A 21179-nucleotide genomic window follows, 5' to 3' on the forward strand; every position below is an offset into this window, starting at 1 on the left:
CCGCCCCGGCCCCGCGAGTGCCCACCACGCGCTGCCGCCCGCCCGCGGCCCCCGGCGGGTCACTGCTGCTGCCGGCGGCGGGCAGGGAGGGCAGCGGGCTGGGAGGGCAGCGTGCTTTCCCGAGGGCGGGAACTGCGTGCTCTGGATTCCCCAGCCTGCCACCGCTTCCCAAAACTGACTCACTCGAGGGCACGAAGGGTCCCGGGGGAGCCGCGTGTGCAGGGGCCAGCAGGCGACGACGGGGAGGGGATTTCTGGGCCTGGCTCCAGCGGGCCCGGCCTGGGAAGCCCCCACATCCCGGTGCACTGGCTGCACAGAAGGATGCATGTGCGGCTCCGGGCTGCAAGCACTTCCCATTTCTCCCCCTGGTCCCCATTCCCTACCCCGACCCCGGGCCCCTGTTCCCCTCCGCGGCCCCGATTCCCCGGCCAGGTCCCGGTCCCCGGGTCCCCGGTCCCCGGGTCTCCGCCCCCGTGCCGTGGTGTGCCCCGCCCCGCGCGGGGCGTGCTGGCGCCCCCCAGCGGCTCGCCCGGCTGTCCTCCGCGGGACTGCAAGTCCCAGCTGCCGCGCGGCGGCGGCTCGCGGGGCATGCCGGGATCCAGGCGAGGCGTACAGCCCCGTGGGCCGGGCCCATGCCTCGGCAGACAAGGCGACGGGCGGTACGTCAGCGTGTCGTGCCGTAAAGCGCGACGCGTCGCTACTCCAACAGCGCTTCCCCTCCGCTTTGCGACGGCGCCGTGCGGCAGCGGCGGTTGGCGCCTTTGTCCTGGCGGGCGGCGGCCTAAGGTGGACCGGGCCCGGCGCAGCGGTAAGTCTGCGGGCTGGCGGCGGGGCCCCACGGCTCTGGCGCGGCTTTACGCGGAGCGTTCGAATCAAAGAGTGTTACAGCAACCCTCGCGGAGGGCTGAGTCCTTCCCGGCTGCTACGCTGGGCCAGGCGTGCCCCGCGGCCTGCGGGTGGGCCGCGCCTCCGCCTCACCGCCCGGCGCTTCCGGGAGGCGGCGGCGGGGAGCGAGGGCTCGCTGGAGCCCCCCTGCGGGGGCGGCACGCCGCTTCCCGCGGCGACCTGGGGCCGGTCGGTACGTGGGGCTAGCGGAGCTGAAGGCGCCGGGCCCGCAGCCGAGCGGTGCAGCGGGTGATTTCGCTGTGGCGGGGAGCGCGGCCGCGGGGAGCACCTGCAGCCTGGCGTGAGAGCTGCAGCCGCCAGCCAAGCGTCGGGCATGCGGCTCTCCTCACTGCTGCTCGAGGAAGCCACAAAGGCGCTGGCCTAGGCGGGGTATAAGGGCCCCGACAGCCGTGCTTTGGAAACCTGCCTCGCGTTCTCGCAGCAGCAGCAGGACCCTCGGGGAGGAAGGTGAAAGCGTTTTCCGTGTTAACGTTTTCTCTGGGCAGCTCTGCGTCTGCCCGCTGTCTAGGGCGTGGGGGACCGAGGTGAGCAGGTGCTAGTGCTGCTCGAGAACGGCCTCCCTGGCCCGGGCCTGGCTTCTGGGAGTGTGCTGAGCCTGGCAGAGCTGGGCTCTTATGTGAGACCCGGTGCAGGTGGGAAGCTTATTGCTCCTCAGCACCGTTCCTTTCAGTGGTGGCTGGCTGTATCTTTCCTACCTTGCTGAGGAACTTCTTGCAGACTTCTGTGTCATGTGTCGCATGTGTCGAGTTAGTTTCAGTATTCCATTTAAGCTGTGTCTTGCTTTCTGAAGCTGTAGTGCTATTAATTAACAACTTTGATTTTAAATATAAGATTTCAAGGGAAAAATGACTTTCACTAACTTTGAGAGGATTGATTGACGTGTGAGTTGACATGCTATTCTAGCAATTGACATTGCTATTCTAGCAATCTGCCCAGTCTGGCAGTTGGTTTCTGCGTGGGGGATTGGCACCTTGAAGCTGCCCTGGTGTGTAGTTGGGCTCTCTGGCTGCATTCATAGAAAAAGACTTAATGTGGAAATTAGTCATTCACTGGTGTAGTGTGCCTAAAGCTGGGACACCATTCATTTATTCTGGTCTTGTGATTACTAAATGGCCCTTAACTATGTAATCTACCAAGTAGAAGATGGTAAGAGGCAGTAAATGCTCTTATATGAAAGTTCTCCAGTAATCCAACCCATCTGAGTGTTTGGGATTTATTGCTTTGTTTTGAAAGTGACCTGCAAGTGGAAAAATATCTCCCTGTTTCTCTTCACATGGAAAGCTCTTGCACCCTCTTCCCCAGCCACCCCCTACTATCCCCACCCTTAAGAAAAAGAAAAGGGAATTTCTTACTGACTTTTATATTGAAAGTGAAACGTCCCACCAGCAAGTTATGAATCTTGTCGACGCCTGTTTGTTGTGTGTATACGTGACATGCTGAGACCATACATACAGTTGTGCTGCCTGAGCAGGTCGTTGCAGGCTCTCTGTGTCCCCATCCCTGGTAGTGCCAGGACAGCTGGAGCTAACTTGGGCATCGCCTTGCTCTGAATGGGAACTTGGACTGGATGGGTCTTTCCATGTTTTGTAGCCACTTAAACATGTTGGGATACTTTCCCCTCGGCTGTTGAGAGCTTGAGCTGTACAGTAGTAGAATAGAAATCTAGTGCTTCCATGCAGAAAAATGGGATGGGTTTTTGTACTTCCAGTAGGGAAGGTAATAACTGTGTGTGTGTATGAACTTACAGGAGGATTGAGGCAAACATGGTAGAAGAAATTACTTTTTTGTTTGATTTTGGTTTGGGTGTTGTGGGTTTTTTTTTCCTCCTCCCTGTTCTGGCAGTTCAGTTCATTTTGAAAAGTATTAGTCTAGGTGTTCTCTGCCTCCTGTTCCTGCAGGGTTTCCTAAAAGGATAAGATCAATGAACTTGACATTTGTATCACTTAAAAAAAACAAACAAAAAAAACCCCCAAAAAAACCCCAAAAAACCAAAACCATAAAAGGCACCCAAACCCAAAACCCAACAACAAAAAAACCCCCAAAACCACCCAAACAAAAACAAAAAACCCAAACCAACCCAAAAAAAACCCACCCCCCAACCCCCCCCCCCAAATTTTACATCTCAAAGCTAGAGTATATGTATTTTTTCATGCCTTTTAAGGGTTGTAAAAGTATTTATGTAAAATTATTTTTGGACATTTGACTTGTTTATTTGGAGACTACTTTTAAATTGTAATGCATGTAGGTTACTGTTAGGGAGGAGTTTGGTTGTCAACATTTGTGATTAACAGTAGAAGTTTCTGTTGATGTACTAGATTTCATCAGCTTTCTTTTCCCAGGTTTCTTGCATGTTATATACAGCAAACTCCATTCTGCATTCCTGTAGGTGAATGTTTAGGAAGTATGACAACTTTATTAAATAGTTTTCAAACTTTCAAGTTCATTGTGACAGTTTCAGTGGTTTCCATTTTTTTAAGCTTTATGTAACAGTGACTTTTAAAGCAGGAAGTATGAATCCTGGGCGGGGTTTGGTAGGGTTTTTTGTTAGTTTGGTAGAGTTTATGTGGGGTTTTTGTTTGTTGGGTGTTGTTGCTGTAATTCTTTGGGTAAGTTTGTGCAGTGAATGTTGCTGACTGCTCCAGGTTTGTCTGTGATAGTATGGGTTAACAAAGTATACTTTTGCCCTGCTGGGAGAGATAGGTAGCAGTACAGCATTTACGTGGGGGTGGTTAAATTCCCAGCTGTGGACCCGCCTTCTGTGGGAGCTGACAAGGATATGCTGTTTAATAGGGATATGCGTGAGAAACTGTTCTCTGGGTGTTGGAAAGCTAAGATTTCACATTTAGTGAAGTGATCCAAGTGTGGTCACTTAAGAGCATTTAAAGAGTACTTCTGATGTCTTATTCAAAGCTGTATTGAAATATTTGGGTCCTGTTATGCAATGTTGCAATAAGTGTTTCCTTTCCACTTATTAAAATATTGCATAAACTTCAACATTCTACCAGTGGACTGAAGAAATAGATATGACAGCAATGGGTGTATTGAAAAGCTTAAAGTTAAGATGTTTTAGTGGAAAATGAGTTTTATTTGTATCTTAGTTTGGAGTTAAACCATTAAAACTTATCTGCAGAATAATTAGGTTTACTACCTTTCCGTATTACCGAAAAGCTCAACCAAAATGCTGCGGTATACATTTTTACCAGACTTCTGTATTCCTTGTGTTAAGATTTCTCTGGAGTGAAGTTTACATCAAGCAGACCCAGTTGGCTTGTAGTCTGCAAAGCTGTTAAGTTTAATCTTGTTCCAGTTTAATTTTAATGTCATGGATTGAAATTATATGCATGGCCGTTTTTCTTTTTTGCGAAGAGTTGGATTTGGAACGAAAGCAAAATGGCTCGAGGACGCAAGAGCAATAGCATCAAACAGAGCGACTTCACTAACAGCACCAATCCTCAGGATTTAGAGAGAAGACTTTTTGTCGGCAATTTGCCCACAGACCATATGACTCGTGAAGAAATGGAAGAGATATTTTCAAAATATGGCAAAATCAGGGGTTAGTATATTATCTTATGCCTTTTTGTGGCTGGGAATTCAGTGAGAAATATCACTTTCATGCTTGTCAAATGCTATTTGATGATGATGAGAGGAGTGACTAATGCTGTTACTGAAAAGTGACCTTTTAATGATAATTTTCTCTGCCTGCATTTTCTCTGAAAAAGTGATTCCTTCAGTACAGCTGAAATGTAATGCGTACATATTAGCTATATTAAGTGTACATATTAGCTGTATTAAGCTTCTGGGGTTGCAGTGTGATGTTACAATACTTTCAAGTGACTTCATAGTCTCTTAATTAAATCTTGGTCACTTCATGGGCTGTGTTTTGGTCACTGCCTTGTTCAGAGGGAAGTTGATCTACAAAATATATTTCAGAGCCTTTAAGCTCTGCTTTTTGATCCTGGGAGATTTGCTTTTTCCAGGAAACTTGCATAGTTATTTCTGGGTAGAGCCCCTTTGCTTGTTCATCTGGTGGGGTTACGTGATGGCCTGGGTGTGGGTTAGTACTGTCCCTTAGTTGTAACTGGTCTTGCCCTGCTGTTAACTTTTCCAGCCCTCAGCATGTACCATGGCTATGGGTTCGTGCAGTATGACCGTCTAGAAGATGTCCAGGCCGCTCTGGACGGTGAGAAGGGTCGCCTTTATAAAGGGTATAGATTAGGTAAGGAAAACTGATCTGTGCTCTCCTACTGACCCCAGCATGCATTCTGGTGGAAAGAGTGCTTTTGTTTTAAAGCTCTCTGGAAAGATCACTATGTGAAACTTGCCTGGCGTTAGTCTGAAATCACTTTTACTAGGTATGTATTTACCTTCAGAGTTAATTGTTGTAAGTGCTGTGTGGTTCATGTTACGACCTAGATCTTACTTTGAGCTTATTTTTATGTGTTAGTATTTGAAAAGCTCTATTATCATGTGTAAGAAACTGTTCACATGTAAGCCCTAGAAAGCAGTCATTGAAACTTCATGCACATAGTTTTAAAAACATTTGTAAACCAATATTGGGCTTCATCTTGACAGACTCGGAGCAATTGGTCGCAGCACTTACCAGCTTGTTAGATGAGTAATTGGATTTTTTTGCACGTGTGAAATCAGTCTGTATGTAGTGCTATAAATATGAGGTGCTTTAAAAAGGCCATTTTAATAAAGATGAAAATAATTCTGCTAAATATGCTGGGAGCAAACTTAAACAGAAATGAATGGTTAGAAATCTAAGAGTAATCTATTAAATGCAAGCAAAAAAAAAATACTCTTGAAGTAAGCCTATACTAATTTGAAGAAAGCCAGTTTGACTTAGAAAGGAATGAAAGGAGCAATAAATAATAATGTGTGGGAAGGTGTGTGTACAGTAACAAATGTGAACCTGAGGATGGAGGTGAAGGCAAATAGAAAGGGTAGAAGGGTACAAGAAGAAATTATGGCCAGCATTGTCCAAGTCTAGAAGCTTAAATAGGGGCAACTGTGGCTGTTTTAGAAGCTAAGGTGTCACTGTCTGGAAATGATAAAGTTTCTAACTGGAAAGGACTACCTAGTCTTCAGTTTCTGCTGTCTGTTTTTGAAGAGGCAGAAGGTGGTTTTAATATAATTTCCATTTCAGTAGCAAAATAAAAAAGGTAAAACGGCAGCTACCAAAACTAGACCTCTCAAACTAAAAGAAAAAAACCCCAACAAATTAAATCTAACATATATGAGGCTCGGTGAAATGAAGATCTGCCTAGGCTATTAATGTTGGTTTTCCACAAGCCTTGGAAAATGAGGGAGTTTCCAGGGACCTAGCAGAGCACTGCAACGTGCCAACAGGCAGCATAAATGGGATGAGCCTGGCATCAGCCCCTGATGACAAAGGGATTCTTTTACCTGACACTCAGTGAGAAGGGAATTAATTAGTGCCAATCCAAATAAATCCTGTCACACTAGCTTATTCTTATGATGCTGCAAGCTTTATGGCTGCAAGTAGCAGTGTTGATGTAAAAGACTCCTGTAAGATGTTTGATTCGATTAAGAAACTAGAACAGTTAAAACCAACATGAGGTTAAATGGATTTCAAATGAATCTCAGTGTAACATAGATGGAATTGCTCAGTGCTTTGAATGGTGTTCTGGAAAAAATGATTCCTGTCCATACAGTGTTTTTATAAGTGACTTGGAAAGAAAACACACAATCATGTTTTAAAAAGAGAATGAAATAATGAAGGTTGGGTCACTGATGGTGAAATGATCCGCGCTTCTTCCTAACTGGATGCAGGCAGAACCGAGCTTTCAGTAAAGCCAAAAGGGAAGGTTTGCACCCAGCAAGAGTGCTTTTGTCATCCGTAGCTGTGCAAAACACAGATTTGTAAGTAGGGAGGTTATGGTGCCTGCGGATTTTTGCTGCTGGAATGCTGTGTTCAGTTCTGGTATGCCTGGTTCAAAAAGGATAATATTAAATTGGAGAAGCCTCAGAAAAACCTGAAGAAGGCTTAAAGAGTTGAAGAACAAGCCCTAGCAAAAGCCTCAAGATAAAGTAGTGATGTGATCTGTGTGTTACAGGCAGAACTGGAAGTGAGTGAGTTATAATCTAGTAGGCATAGGTGTGATAAGTTGTTAAACGGAAATAGTTTTCTTCAAAAGCAAAGTATTTCATTGGTGGAATAAATTATTGGAGCTTTGGTGGTTTCTGTGCTCTGAAGACTTTAAAATTGGAATTGGATGTTTTGCTAAAAGATAAGCTCTAGTTCAATGCCACTGCTGCACTTGAGGTAGGAATGTGATTCAAGAAACTTGTCGCCTGTGTTTATTCAGGTTACACTGTATGATTGTAGTGGCCCTGTCATCTCAAAATCCTATGGGACAGAAGACACTTTTTTTTTTTTCTCGGAAGGTTTGTCAGTGTTCAAATACTTAACCTGTAAATGCTGTTGGCATTAAATAAAATGTTGGTAAATCTGTTCATTTTGCACAAGAGAAGGATCCCTGTCAAAGGTGTTTTTTCTTCTATTAAAATATTTTTGTTCAGATTTAAATACATTTTTTTATTTGAAAGAAGTGTATGGTATTGAGTGTAAAAATCATAATAGGTTTCTGCAATGACATCTTAAAACAGAAAATAAAAAATCTTAAACCAAAGAAAGCAGGTAGTGTCTTGCTTAAAGATAACACTTTAAGGGGGAAAAAATTCTCAACTAAAAAATAAATGCAAGGAGAACAGTTGCTTCAGTTACGCAGTCTGAGTATTAAATATAATTGCTAATAACACAAAGTAAAAGGCTTTGGGAGACTTTAACTCCAGTGTTACATTACACTAATTCTTCCACAAATGCATAGAAGTGTTTTCATATCTTCAGTGAGTAAAACTATGTAGGGAATAAATGTCCATCAAATTTAGTTTGTGACAGTAGACAATGCAGCTGCATTTGGTCCTGGGGAGACTGCTTTGTGGTCCTGTGAATGTTGTTATGCTGCATTTGTAGTTAATGTTCAGATTGCACTTGCTTCTCTCCCCCCACAAATAGAGAACATGCTGCTTTGTGATTGACAACAAGAACGAAAATTAGAACTCATCTCTTAATTCTAATTTTATTCTTGAAAGTAATGAAGAGTAGCTTGGGAAGTTACAGAAGATGTTAAGACTTGAATCTGCCTAAAGATGTTGTGGCATGTTTATTCTCTTGCAGGAGCTCTGAAATTAATTAATATAAATAACTAATAAGAAATCTTAATTGTTGATAGATTCTCAGGGAGCAAATAGGACCCAAGGTTTTTTTGTTCTTTCCTTAAAAGGCTCTCAGAGTAAAACATCCGAAGTCATTTCTGTTTGTTCTTGCCCCCCTCCAGTACATTATTTCATCTTCAATCAGCTGTTACGGAAGGCTTTGTTTCTTCACAGTAGAACAATATGGGTCCCTGCCAGTTCTGGGCAACTTCGCTTTTTCTGGTTGAGGACAAGACTGTTTCTTCAGCTCTCTTACTTCTTTGTATTTCACTTCATGGTGTTTTTCATGGAGATGCTCAGAAGCCAACCAATTTTCAAATTTCTGATCTGTTGCATCAGTTTGCATCACGTTAACAGTGGTGTTTTGAATGCACCATGTTGACTGCATAAGGAGCTGGTGCTTCAGGCCTCTTGGATCCCATTTCCTCAGTGGTGGAGGCTGTACAACTTAAAGCTGCAGCAGTCCATTGGAAGGCAGTTGCATGTGCCACTTGAGAACCCTTGGATTATTTTCAACAAGGGTAGCGGCATGCTCCATTGAACAGGACTGGCTGTGAACTTAAGACTGTGCTGGCCATAAGTTTCCTTTCTCGGAGGTTTTCAGACTCTGCTTTTTCTCCTAGAGTCCATGAGTCGCTTTCTGCTTGCTCATAGACTGCAGAAGAAAGAGGTTCTCTTATGGAATGAAGAGTCTGGATGTAGGCCTGAATGTATAAGGTTAAAACTTCTCCCAAGCTGTCCACCCTATTTTGAAGTGAGAGAAATCCATGAAAATTTCATTACATTGTACTATCTAAACTTAATAAAAAAATTGTCAAAGTGACAATGTCTCTCTGCTGAATGGATTTTCTTGCACCATCTGGATGTTGTTGAGCTTAAGTTGCTTTCATTTGAATTGTGCTGATGATCTTTTTTTTGTTCCATAGCATTGAACAGATGGGTTGATTATTCTTTACAGATATTAATAAAGCAGTGGAAAGAAGAAATATGAATAAGGCTTCATCAAGGTCCAGTCCGGCACGAAGGTAAAGTACCTGGAAGCAGTGAGTTATACTAGGAAGGTCAGGCTTTTTAGGGCATGAGCCCAGTGGCCTGTGCTAAATGTCTGTGTCTCTTCCCTACTGCCACCTCCCCAAACGGAGATGCTCAAGCAAGACAGTCAGGATGTGACTGCTCCACCTCTAAGAGCCCTTCTGGCGCTGACATCCCAGGCGGCACAAGGGAAACCTCGTGTCTGCTGCTGTTACTACAGCTAGGCATTGTTTTGCAGCACAGGTTGTAAGAGACTTGTGAGGAAGAATACACTTGATGTCTGCTCCTGCCTCAAATATAGAAGCCAAGGCCCACCTAGAGAATGCTGAGGGGCTGCAGCGTTCCCAGTGCTGTGCTGCAGAGGACTTCGGGATCTTGTGTCCTCTGATGTCAAAAGCTTCCAGTGCTGAAACGAGACTGGAAAAGAGCAAGTGAGCGAAGCACAAGACAGCACACACGTCTCTGTTGCACTGTCCCGTCTGCATGTGTGCTTGCTCTGTCAGTACCTGGAACCGGTCCCCTTCTGTGCAGCCTCTCCTGGTTTCCCACCCCTCGGCAGGCACAGCGTGTGCAGCTCCTGCACATCCTCTGTGTGTGAACTCACAGGCAAGCGGAGAACACATGGACTGTCCTGTCACAGGAGGATGACTTCAGTTTCCTTTCCATGGTGTTACTAGGGAGCACACAAAGGCATGCTGCGGTTATAGTTTGGTATAAGGTGTGCATCATCTATGCCTGTACTCTAAAGCTTTCCATACAGCGGAGTGTTGCTTGTTGGACTCTGAGGTAATCAAGCTCTCACGTGTCTGGTGTGCTCTACTACTGACCTGTTGTGTCACCAAAAATGAGGGAAAAGTGTCACTAGCAAGACATCTACCACCAAAAAAAGGGAGAATGAGTAGCTGCAATTCTTGGCACCATCTAGGTCTTTTGCATGTGTTGCACTTACCCTGCATAGGGCCAGATGCACTTGCAGAGGCCAGTGTGTAGGTATGAGGCCCAGGGAATGCTTTGGGCACACAGCTGGGAGTTCACGTTACAGATGTGGCAAGCCTTGGGCCTGGGCTCTGGCAGGCATGCTTGGTGCTGACATGAGGATCCCAAGAATACTGCAAGTACGTGGGCAGCAGGCACTGGTGGCATGTCTTTGGCCTCAGTGGCACTGCAGGTACATAAGGCTGAAGGTGCTGGGCAGCACTGTGGGCGTGAGAGACAGGCACCATGGGCATCGGGTCCTGTGTCATCCTGCATGGATGCAAGAACAGGTGCCAGTGTCACTTGCCCTAAGGAGCACTGGAGGGGCATCGGCCACGGGCAGCAGTGCTGTGGTGCTGGACTGACTCCACAGCTGCTGAAGGCTTTGGTGCCGCTGTGACAGGCACTGGATCCCAGCTGGCACTGCAGATGCTGCAGCCATCCCATGTCACTAGCACCAGCTCCCAAGCAGCACCGTGGGCGCAGGTGGGAATGAGGTCATGGGCATCGAGTCCTGGGCACGGCTGTGGATAACAGACTCTGGACCATGCTGCAGGCCTGTGAAAGACAGCTGCTGATGCCAGTGTGTAGAGTCCCACGCTGCGCCACAGGTGATGGTGCTGGGCCGGCGCTACTGAGTCCCGAGCAGATGTGAGCAGCGATGCTGATGCTGCAAGAGCTGGACTGTGGCGAGAGGTGTGGAAGCAGAAGGCTGCTGTGCCTTCGTGCTGCTGCCTCTCCACAAGCAGCGGGGCAGCAATGCAGGTGCAAGAGCAAAGAGGACCCGCGCCACGTCTTTACTTCTGTTGCAGTTGTGCATTGTTCATTCTGCATCTTTTGTCTCTGCGGATAATGAATGTGGCCTGTTCTGGTCACCCCCAACACCAGCTGGAATAAATGTCATATACCAAACAATTACACTGCATCTGGCTGTTTTGCTATATAGTCCTACAGCTACAGAGAGATCAGTTACTCAATATCTATTAGAGCAAATCAGACATTTCCCCTGAGCTTCTGCCATCGTTCATTGTAGGTTGGGGGGAAGGGGGTGATGACTTTTCTTTCATGGGATGTGGTTTCCATACAGATCACGAAAAGCAGATTTGTGTGTCCCAAAGGCTGAGGGAGTTTACCCTTGTTTGTGTGCAAATACAGTGTTTCTTTTACAGGAGGAGGCTATATATGCTCTTGGTGGAAACTCTGTAGTTTGTCCCAAGATCTGTTTTGTATCTGACATAAAAATAGAGAATGCCAGTCCCCCAGCACAGCTGGGTGTCTAACCACTGAAGTCCATTGCAGACTGCACATCCGTCTGGTTACTGTCTGCCCTACCTGACCCTGGACTTGGGCACATCTGACTTGCTGCTCCCACTGTTCTCTCTGTAGTGGAAACAGACTTGTGTTCTGATTGTCTTTCGTAAACTAGATTAGACTGGTAGAGAACTCAAAAGTCTGTCAAGTTTTGGAAATAAAAAGATTCAAAAAGCCGGGGTTTTTTTCCTGATGTTTGTCAGTATCTTGGGGAAAGACTATGCTGAACACGTGAAGCTCACTAGTTTCTCTGCAAGATTTTTTTTTGTTTGGCTTAGACTACAGTGAATTATGGTTTTTTTTCTGGAAAAGAAAATATGACCTGGAAAAAACCCTACTGTTCTGGGAAAAGACAAAGACTGGAACGTTATTCTTCCTTCACTCTGAAGATGTTGCAGTACAAGGTCTGAATGAGACGGATCATTCAGATATGACAGAGAAGCCTATTGCTGCTGAGGATGCAGTGGTGGTTGGGTTTAGTACCCTCTTAATGTGGGGCATCATAAACATAAGACTGTCTTTCTATGGAAACTATGCCTTCAAATCCAGGACACAGCAGTAACTATCGTTGCTTTCTACTAGCAGCACAAACCCAAGCACAACGTGGAACCTACAGTGTCTTTGGTCACAACAAGCTCCTTTTTTAATCATGTGCAAATAACAAATTATTTCAGGTATTCTGCTGTCATTGACTAACGAATTTAATGGATCCCTTGAATGCTCCTGGCTATTGCATATTTGTGGGTGTTAGGCTACAACACCTTGAATTGTCTCAAAGGATTTGCAAAAACATGTTTGATAGATGATCTGTGCTGACATTGGAGGCCTTGAAATGGTCGTTTCTGAGGTGCCTGTTCGCTTCTTCCACAGGTGCTCTACACTTTTAGTGATGCTCCATTAAGGAGCTTTCTGGGTCTTGTTTGGCTATGATAAACGTTAGAGTTAAGAAGCTTCTCCAGGCTGCTTCAACAAATATGTTTTATGGGCAATTCTTGCTGGTTTGGGATAGGAGGGAGGAGTCAGCTGCTGAGAGAAGGGTCGCTGTGGCACCTCAGGTAAGAGATCTGGGGGTAACTGTACTTGTGCCGTTAGCAATCTAATGGAATTTCCCTGGTGTTTTCCTCAGAGAGCCATACACTTACGGGGATGGCCGAGATGCCAGACGTGACCGCTCCCCGCTTCGGGGGAGCCCACGGAGAGACCCCAGAGATGGCAGGGATGGTAGAAATGGGCGAGATTCCAGAGACACTCGAGACATTCGAGCCAGAGACATGCGTGATGCCAGAGATCACAGGGACCCACGGGACCTGCGAGACCCACGGGATATCAGGGATCCAAGAGACTTGCGGGACCCCCGTGATGTTAGAGATCTTCGTGACCCACGGGAGCCGCTGTATGATCGATACAGGGATCCACGGGATATGAGAAATCCACGAGATGTGAGGGATCCACGGGATATGAGAGATCCACGGGACCCTTTGTACAGGTAATCTCCATGGGACTGTGTTTGCCAATGTGTTTTTATGGCATTCCTGCCTCAATGGCTGTACTGGTTTGGGTGGTGTCAGGCTTTTAAGACACGGAAATTGGTCTGGCTGGGGACAGTTGAGTGCCTGCTTTGTGTCTCACGGGGAGCAGGTGGGTACTTCAGAAATCAAACTTGAGGAAGGTCAGTGTGTGATGCGTTGGCCAAAGTTACTGCCTGAGATTGTACTGGAGCACAGAAATTCTTGCTGTTTTTGTAAATGTTGCAGACGAGATGAAGCTTATGACCGTTACCTTCGCCTGGAAGACTACTATCGGCGGAAGGATGACTCTTACTATGACCGTTATAAAGAGCATTTTGATAGAGCACCGGTGAATTCAGAAGGTGAGTACCTGTAATGTTTTAACGGGCAGATCCACATCCTCCCAGAGGAGATGCCTGCAGTGCGAAATGCATTGCGTCTGTGGCACTTCGAGCAGATACAAAGGGCATTCTTTGTTCCTTCCCTGTGGCATGCTTTCAGACCGTGTGAAGCGCGAGGAGCGGCGCCGAGAGGAGCTGTACCGTCAGTACTATGAGGAAATCAAGAGACGTTTTGATGCAGAGAGACCTGTGGATTGTTCTGTGATAGTGGTGAATAAACAGACAAAGTAAGAAAATAGTTACGACCAGTTTTATTATTGCATGGTAAAAGAAAATGGAATTAAACTTATTCCTGCTTTGAGGCCGTTTGCCTTTCAGGTTCCTCTTGAGGAACATGGCTTTAGAGCCCTCAGAAAGCTACAGCTCCTGTTGCTGTTCTGGGAGTATGTGTTGATGAGATGGAGAAATGTATCGTGTGCTTTACTTTTGTTTCCTTGTCACTTACCACTGTAACTTCTCCTGATACTTTTCTACCTGTTCTTCATATCAGCCTACTGTCATGACAGGTTATATTGTCCTGTACTTGTTATTCATGGGTTGAATGATACAGAACTTACTAATACGTGCCAACCAGCAAATAGTACAGAGCAGTTGTCAGGGCAGAGTCGTGGGGGTGTTTGTTTCAGAGCTCCTGTCAGGTTGGTTACGAGGCCAGATACCAGTCATTGCCATAATCCAACGCACAAGAAATATAAAGTCACTGCTGAAAGTAGTCACGAACAGAATGAAAAGCCTGTATGAGTAGTAACCAGAGCGATCTCATGTGGCAGTCTGAAGGTAACAGTGTGGGTACTGTGTTGGGAACAGGGGGACACACCTATGCCTGGTACAGTGGGAGAGGGCTTATAATGATGGCACCAGTCTGATGTCTGTATCTTTAGAAATAAATTCATTGAAGATTAGCAAATATGTCAGCAAACCATAGATCTGGCTTGGAGTCTGAAGAAAATGTTTGTTGAGGGGAAGTTTAAAGCTCTGTCTCCTTAGCCCTTTGTAAAAAAGATCAAGAGTCACTTTTATTTAACTTGGCTAATATCTGAGGCAGAAAGAGCTAGTGTGATCTCGTGGTGGAAGACAGAACAGGAAATTGGAACAAGGAAAGCAGTGAAACTAGAAATAAACTTCTGTGGTTTGCTTTTAATGGAGTTGATTACCTATTGGAACAAACCTCAAAAGGAAATTTTAGATTCTTTATCGCGTGGTCTTTGGAAAATATTCTCATAGACCAACAGTTACTGTGCTTGGTACAGGGAGAATTTTTTTGTGCAAGAAGATCAGCTTAATATCCTAAGAATCGTTTTTGTCTGTAACAGCTACAGACCTTAAGACCTGGAACATGTTAATAAATCTTGGGTATTGAAGCATTGATGTCACCTGCTATAGACCTGTTGAAAGATGACTCCTGAGTGACTTAGATACACGATCCTGTGTATCTAAGGAATCCTGAAAAAGACAGTTGGCAAGGGGTAACAGTTTTAGTCACCATTATAATGTTTGCATCCAAAGACAATGAATTGAGTCTCTTTCAAAAGGTGTGGGTGCACACAGACTGAATTTCTCAGGATGTATATGCAGTCAGTATTGCGGTTTTGGTACTGAGTAGAATAAGCTTAAAAAAAAGTCTTGAAAATTTTAAGCTCAGCCACGTAAACTGTGGTTTGTCCTGGGAATGGGAAGTCTGCAGGACAGTAGATTACAGGAGCAGTGGATCCATAGATGTGTTGATACTGGGTTAGAGCAGTATCAATAGTAGAATGAAAGAGCAAGACAATAAGGACTAAGGCGTGTTTGAACAGTTAAGGTACTGAGCGGAACACAAGTATCCGGCTTCTGTAGGTTGGCTGCTCTGCTGCGTACCCCTTAAATCTCTGCAAGCATAAATTACCTCACGTAATGAGTTCAGTGTAAACAAATTTGTAATAGTGTAAATCCCTTTGCAAACACTTGATTTGTAATTTGTTTCAGTTAAACTGAAATGACTGATTCAGATAAAAAATAAGGGCTTTTATATTATTGTAATGAGATTGCTTTAATACTGTCCTGTTAAACATTATGAAGCTTGGCAAGCCATCAGAAAAGCGAATCTGAGATGATGAAGAGGGTGAATGTGCCAGGGTTTCTGTTTCTGTATGTGACTGACTTGTTAAACTGCTGGCTTTGCTTTGTGGTAGGGAGTACGCGGAGTCAGTGGGGCGGAAGGTGCGGGATCTGGGCATGGTAGTGGACCTGATCTTCCTCAACACAGAGATGTCACTGACGCAAGCCCTGGACGATGTGAGCAGAGGAGGGTCTCCTTTTGCCATTGTCATCACCCAGCAGCATCAAGTTCACTGCTCTTGCACTGTTAACATCATGTTTGGCACCCCACAAGGTACTAAGGTCTTGGTAGGCTGTGTAGCTGTGTGGCCACTTTGAACCACTCAAAGTGCTGCCTTAGAACACTTGTCTTTCAACCAGAATCGCACAGGACAAAGTTCATCCTTGCTGTGACAGAAGAAGTTATTAATGACTTGACACCATCTCATAAATGTGAATATCATTATTTACAAGCTTCTGTAATACTCTGTTTGTCCCTTGTCAAAAGGATTGTCTAATTTCTGCCAAGAGGGAATCTCGGCTGCATTCTCAGCACCTAACATCACCAGCCTTTGCATCTCAGGGCGAGTCATGAACCCCAGCTCTAGAAATTACTGCATTGCCTTGGTAGATTTCTGAGTAATACCAGTCCAACCTCAGTTTATCACTTTTTGCTCTCCAAGAGAGTGTGTTTGGAATGTGACAAATTACAGGACGGATTTTAAAACCAAATGTGATTTAAGGAAAACAGAATAAGGATAGTGTATTTGGTCAAGGTAAAGATCTGATCAGGAAACTGGGAATATAGAACTGTAAAGTGATGGGGTATACATTTTTAGCGCCATTTACACTTGTTGCATTACTTTCCATCTCAGGGTTGACATGGTCGTTGTGAGTGTGAGGGTGGGGTGGATGTAGGTGTTAAAAAGTCTTGTCAGAATGTGATCTCAGAAAGCAGCCTTTTGCTCTGATCATAGGCCTGTTCACTTGTTCTACACAGGTGGCTTGTTTGACTGCAGTTGAGCTTTCAAAGGTTATTTCTACCCTATCGTGTTCTTGAGTAATGTTTTTGTGAGGTTCATCTGGGAGGGTAAACTTCTGAATGCAGTCACTGGGTTTTGTGTGCTTACTCACTGAAATGCAGATGTGGTAGAAGGGTTCCCTTTCCCTCATTTCCTGCAGAAGTACAGCTCACACACACCCTGGGCTTTCTACTGCCCTTGGTTTTAACTCTTAACTACTCCATCATCCCACCAAAGCTTCTCTTCTTACTGGATCTAACAGTGTATCAGATCTGATAAGAACCCCAGTCATTAGCTCATCCACAGCTCCTTCTAGAGATGAAATATGCTCATTTGAACCACACGCGGCCAGCTTTCCATTCATGTTAGTTTCAGGGAACTCTTTCCACACCTTGTTCAAAGTGTTATGTTGAAGTGAAGCCCAGTTCCCCGTTAGGAGGAAAAGGGTGGCAAGATTTGATGTTCTGCAGATGTGAAAAGTGCCCAGAGCTTTGGGCACCTTTTGGAAGGTAAAGGCTCTTTTGGTCTCCTTACTTAAGCCTGTGTTCAGGGGAATGCTTGTGTGTGTGCGCTTTGTGAGGTGGAAATAATGTCCTCAAAAACTTTAAAAGGCAACTGCAAAAAAAAACCCAAATCCAAACTACTTTGGAATTGACCTTTATTCATTGTATTATGGAGGAATGTGATTGCTGCTTATTATAGTAAACATAAGCAGCAATGTGACATTGAGCCAGTGCTTTCCTTCCTGTCTCCTGCATAAGCACGTGCTGTATTAAGGCATTGGCAGTACAGAACCAAGAAATATTCCCATCACTGTCCCCCTCTGGGAAGCTTTAGCAGCCTTCAGAGGGCAAATTCTGGACCTGTCCAAGGGTTTAGCAGTAGCATAGCTGGAACTGTCTCTTCTTGGAGCACAGGGGATTTATGTGAGAGGTAGAGGGAGCTGCTTTCCCTTTTATTTTGGTAAGAGACAAGAAAGACATTTTGTGGGCTGATTTGGTATCTTCTCAGAGCCCTCAGCGGTGGAAGAAAAGGATAGCCTTGCTAGGGGATGGCCTTGAGCTTCTGTTGTCTTAGGAAATTGAGCTGTTCCTCTGTGTCTAGGAAGCTTCCCAAGTCTATGCTTGCAATCCCAGAGTGGTGCCTGCCTGCTGAATGAGATGTGCTGGTGTGCGAGAGGCAAGGCACCTCCTGTTAACATCGCTTTGGTTTACTTAAAACGTTTCTTTTCCTCGTGCAGAACACCGCAACATGCCCCAGGCTGATGCCATGGTGCTGGTGGCAAGGAATTACAAGCGCTACAAAACTGAGTCACGGGAGAAGGAGCGCGAGGAAATTGCCCGGCAGGCTGCCAAGATGGCAGATGAAGCTGTTCTGCAGGAGCGGGAGCGCCCACCCCCCACGGAGGAGGGTGTCAGAGGAGGTCACCCTCCAGGGATTCAGACTCTCTTGAACCTGCTGGCAGACAATCGCTATCTGACGGCTGAGGAGACTGATAAAGTAATTAATTACTTGAGAGACCGGAAGGAGCGGTTACTGAGGGGAAACACTGATTCTCTGCAGGGTAAGTTTCTCAGCCCCAGACAAGGCTATTAATCATGTGGTTTGGGGGCCGTCTGAGCTGGGACAGGAGAGCAGTCCTGGGGTTGCGGAGGAGTCCCAGCACTGTAACTTCCTCACAGAGTGCCTCATTTTATTGAGATGGACGTGTCCTTGGGAGTCCTGAGGTGATTCACATCTTTCAGATGAAAGAACTTTTATACTGGATTCTCTCAGGGACACCACAGGACTGCTGTAACTGGTTTGCCTGCTACACGAAGGGCAACGGTTCTGCTGAGTGGTTTGGGTTCCCCAGAGCTGTGCAGCTTTCCTTTTCAGAGAGGGTGGGTGTTCATTGGTGCTTGTGTCTTTGGTAGCTGGTGCATCTTCACATTGCAGTGCAGTCTGGTCTCCCTGTATGGTCTTAGTATAGTTTTGGGTCCGTGGTTTTGAGGGAGTAGGGGACCAAACAGTGCAGTACGCTGACTGGGCTTTCTTGGAGACCCACACTTTTGGAATAGGCACTATTTTACTTTGGATTTCTTTTTCTAATGGCATATAAGCCACCTGGAAAGTGCAGTGGTAGCACTAGCAGCTGAACTTATGAAGCACATGCCTGACCCCTACTCAGTTTCACTAGTTTTCTTTAGGTGCCCCCTCAAGGGCATTTGCAGAGCTTTAACCCTCTTTCCTTTCTTTCCCAGCACCCATGGCAAGACAGTCTTTGGGGGCACCTTCAGGATCATCTCTGGGTAGTCAGTCCAGCCTTCCAAGCTCTCAGGCTCATCAGGGTTCACAGCCTCTGGTCTCTGCTCCTTCTGTTCCAGTGTCCTCTTCTAATCCTCAGCAGGAGCTTCAAGCAAAAATCCTCAGCCTCTTCAATAGCGGGGCAGCAGCAGCAGCAGCTGCTGTAGCAAACAGCAGTTCTGCAGCCTCTGCGGGCACTTCAGGTGGCACTCCAAACCAGAACTTTGCTAACATGGCTAGCAGTCAGGCCCGGTCAGCACAGATGAGTGCTGGAAATTTAAACCAGGCTCAACAGAGATTGCAGTCTCCAAGCGCGCAGCTTCCTGCTGTCCAAGGTCCTTCAAGAAATGCAGGTCCAAGACCTGGAGCACCTCCACAAGCTCAGTCGCTCTATGGTCAGCACCAAAATCGCCTCCCTGTGCCTGGCAACGTACCTGCTCAAAGGCCAGTATCTTCTGGTATCAACTTTGACAACCCCAGTGTACAGAAAGCTTTGGACACCCTTATCCAGAGTGGTCCTGCACTCTCCCACCTAGTGAGCCAAACCGTGGCCCAGGGGCGAGCAGGGTCCTCAGCCCAGCAACCTATGGGTTCCTACCAACGACACTATTAAAGCTGAGCTGTGAGGCCCTTTCCCCTTCCCTTTTGCCATTCCATACTTATAGCTGTTTAAAGAGTCTCCTGTCCTTGACACGGGACAAATGCCCCTGGATATGCATGTCCTCTCCACTTCGGTGAGAGTGTACCCCAGTGGCATTGCTGCTGACTGTTGCTAGTGCTGCCCTTCCTCACCTCGGTCTGGTTAGCAGTGTTTGGAAAAGTATACTTTCTTTTCTTAATGGCACGATGTGCTAACAGCCACTTTGGATAATTGGTTGTTTCGTCCAGTCCCAGAAGCTGCTGCAATGACAGTCCTTCTGCGTTTTCCTTACTCCCAGTAGCTGGTGCATCTTCACATTGCAGTGCAGTCTGGTCTCAGTGGATGGTCTTAGTATAGTTTTGGGTCAGTGGTGTTGAGGAAATAGGAGGCTGAACAGAGCGGTACGCTGACTTGGGCCTTCTTGGAGATCCACCTTTTTGGAATGGGCACTATTTTTCTTTGGATTTCTTTTTTTAATGGCATATAAGCCAGTTGGAAAGTACAGTGGTAGCACTAGCAGCTGAACTCATGAGACACATGCCTGACCACTACTCAGTAACCCAGGACTGTGCATTTGGTCCTTCTATAGCTGGAGTGTCATGTCCTGGCAGAGTGAGGCAGACAAATGCTCTGCACCTTGCCCACCTCACAGAAACTGGCAGCTTCGGTCTGAGTACTGTGGCAGATCTGAAACACAAGAGCTTCCAGCCAAGGCAGAGATTTCAAACGGTCTGTCAATTTTCTACACCAAGTTGTCAGTATTAAGATTGATCTGTCGAATTTGGCATATAAATTTCCTTTTCTTACAATCTTGCTTTGGGACGGTTGGTTACTACAACCCAACAGCTCAGCCGCAGCCACACTGATATGCTGCTGGCCCTCCCTTGGGAATACCTGCAGCCGGTTACCAGGTGGTGAACATCTGCTCCCTGAAACTTCATCTCACTGTTGGTTGGTGTTTTGTCCATCTAAGGTGGAGAGGCAATGCCAAGATGCAATACCATAATTTTATACATTTTTTTCAACATTTTGGTAGCTGCAGTGGACAGTTGAGAGGAAAATCGGGCAGTGATTCTTCACCGTGTTTTTAACCAGCAACACATTTTGATACCAGAACACAGAACATCTCGTAGCTGTGTGGTCCTCCCCATCACAGCCACCTTAGAGTCTGTAGGCTTCCTGCAGAGAACCGAAAGAAACTAAGAAAGCAGTGTTCTTGGAGCAGAGGATTTTCTTTGTCCCAGGTGGTTTGTGTTGTAACTTTTTTTTTTTCTTTCTCTGTGCTGTTAACGAGGACATTACTTTCTAATAAAAAGGCAGGAAAAACGTTTTGTTGCATTTCTGACACTTGACAGCTTGAGCACTACTGAAATAGATTATTCCACTGTGTTTGCCGTTACTCTCTGCTTTCAGATAAGGTGTCAGACCCACTGTGAGAGCACTGTAGTCCTCGCAGTTTGTAACACTTGAAGTACCTCACAGATACTTACTCTCACCCAGTGGACTTGGGTGATCTCGGGTGGAGCAGCCCCCACACCCGTTCCAGGACCTGCATGCTGGAGCGGTGTGCGGTGGGGCTGGCGCAGGGGGTCGGCAGCCTCTCCGGCTGCTGCTGGTGAGTGCACTTGGGCCAGTGGTGAGCTGATGTCTGCCGCTGTTGCTGTTAATTGTATGGCTGCTCTCTGAAGTTAGACCTACACATCCCTGTGCATTTAGCACTGGCCTGTCTTGACCTCGTGCTGCCATTACTACACAACCTGACGTTGGATGGAAGTATGTC

General features: G+C 46.1%; 1 protein-coding gene across 8 annotated transcripts; it reads left to right on the top strand.

Annotated features, from left to right (window-relative positions):
- Positions 1–633: 633 nt before the first annotated feature.
- On the top strand, positions 634–20727 carry NCOA5 (nuclear receptor coactivator 5). 8 transcript variants are annotated; one of them, XM_040609435.1, is made up of 10 exons: positions 634–808; positions 4273–4459; positions 5015–5122; positions 9107–9173; positions 12593–12952; positions 13221–13336; positions 13476–13602; positions 15547–15746; positions 17714–18037; positions 18717–20727. In XM_040609435.1, exons 2-10 carry the CDS (start codon positions 4297–4299, stop codon positions 19370–19372), a joined length of 2121 nt encoding a protein of 706 aa, XP_040465369.1. In that variant the 5' UTR covers positions 634–808; positions 4273–4296; the 3' UTR covers positions 19373–20727. The 8 variants fall into 8 exon arrangements, with proteins under 8 accessions (XP_040465369.1, XP_040465373.1, XP_040465377.1 ...); XM_040609436.1 differs by lacking the exon at positions 634–808 and adding an exon at positions 1048–1353; XM_040609439.1 differs by lacking the exons at positions 4273–4459; positions 5015–5122.
- The last annotated feature ends 452 nt before the right edge of the window (positions 20728–21179 follow it).

The sequence above is a fragment of the Falco naumanni genome, chromosome 10 (genome assembly GCF_017639655.2).
Source record: "Falco naumanni isolate bFalNau1 chromosome 10, bFalNau1.pat, whole genome shotgun sequence".
NCBI classification, from domain to species: Eukaryota; Metazoa; Chordata; class Aves; order Falconiformes; family Falconidae; genus Falco; species Falco naumanni.

Excerpts from the sequence above, each read along its gene's own strand:
- NCOA5 (XM_040609435.1), top strand. The coding sequence starts at position 4,297 with ATGGCTCGAGGACGCAAGAGCAATAGCATCAAACAGAGCGACTTCACT. Across the intron at positions 12,953-13,220 it reads CCACGGGACCCTTTGTACAG|ACGAGATGAAGCTTATGACC; the intron begins GTAATCTCCATG and ends TAAATGTTGCAG. Across the intron at positions 15,747-17,713 it reads CATGTTTGGCACCCCACAAG|AACACCGCAACATGCCCCAG; the intron begins GTACTAAGGTCT and ends TTCCTCGTGCAG.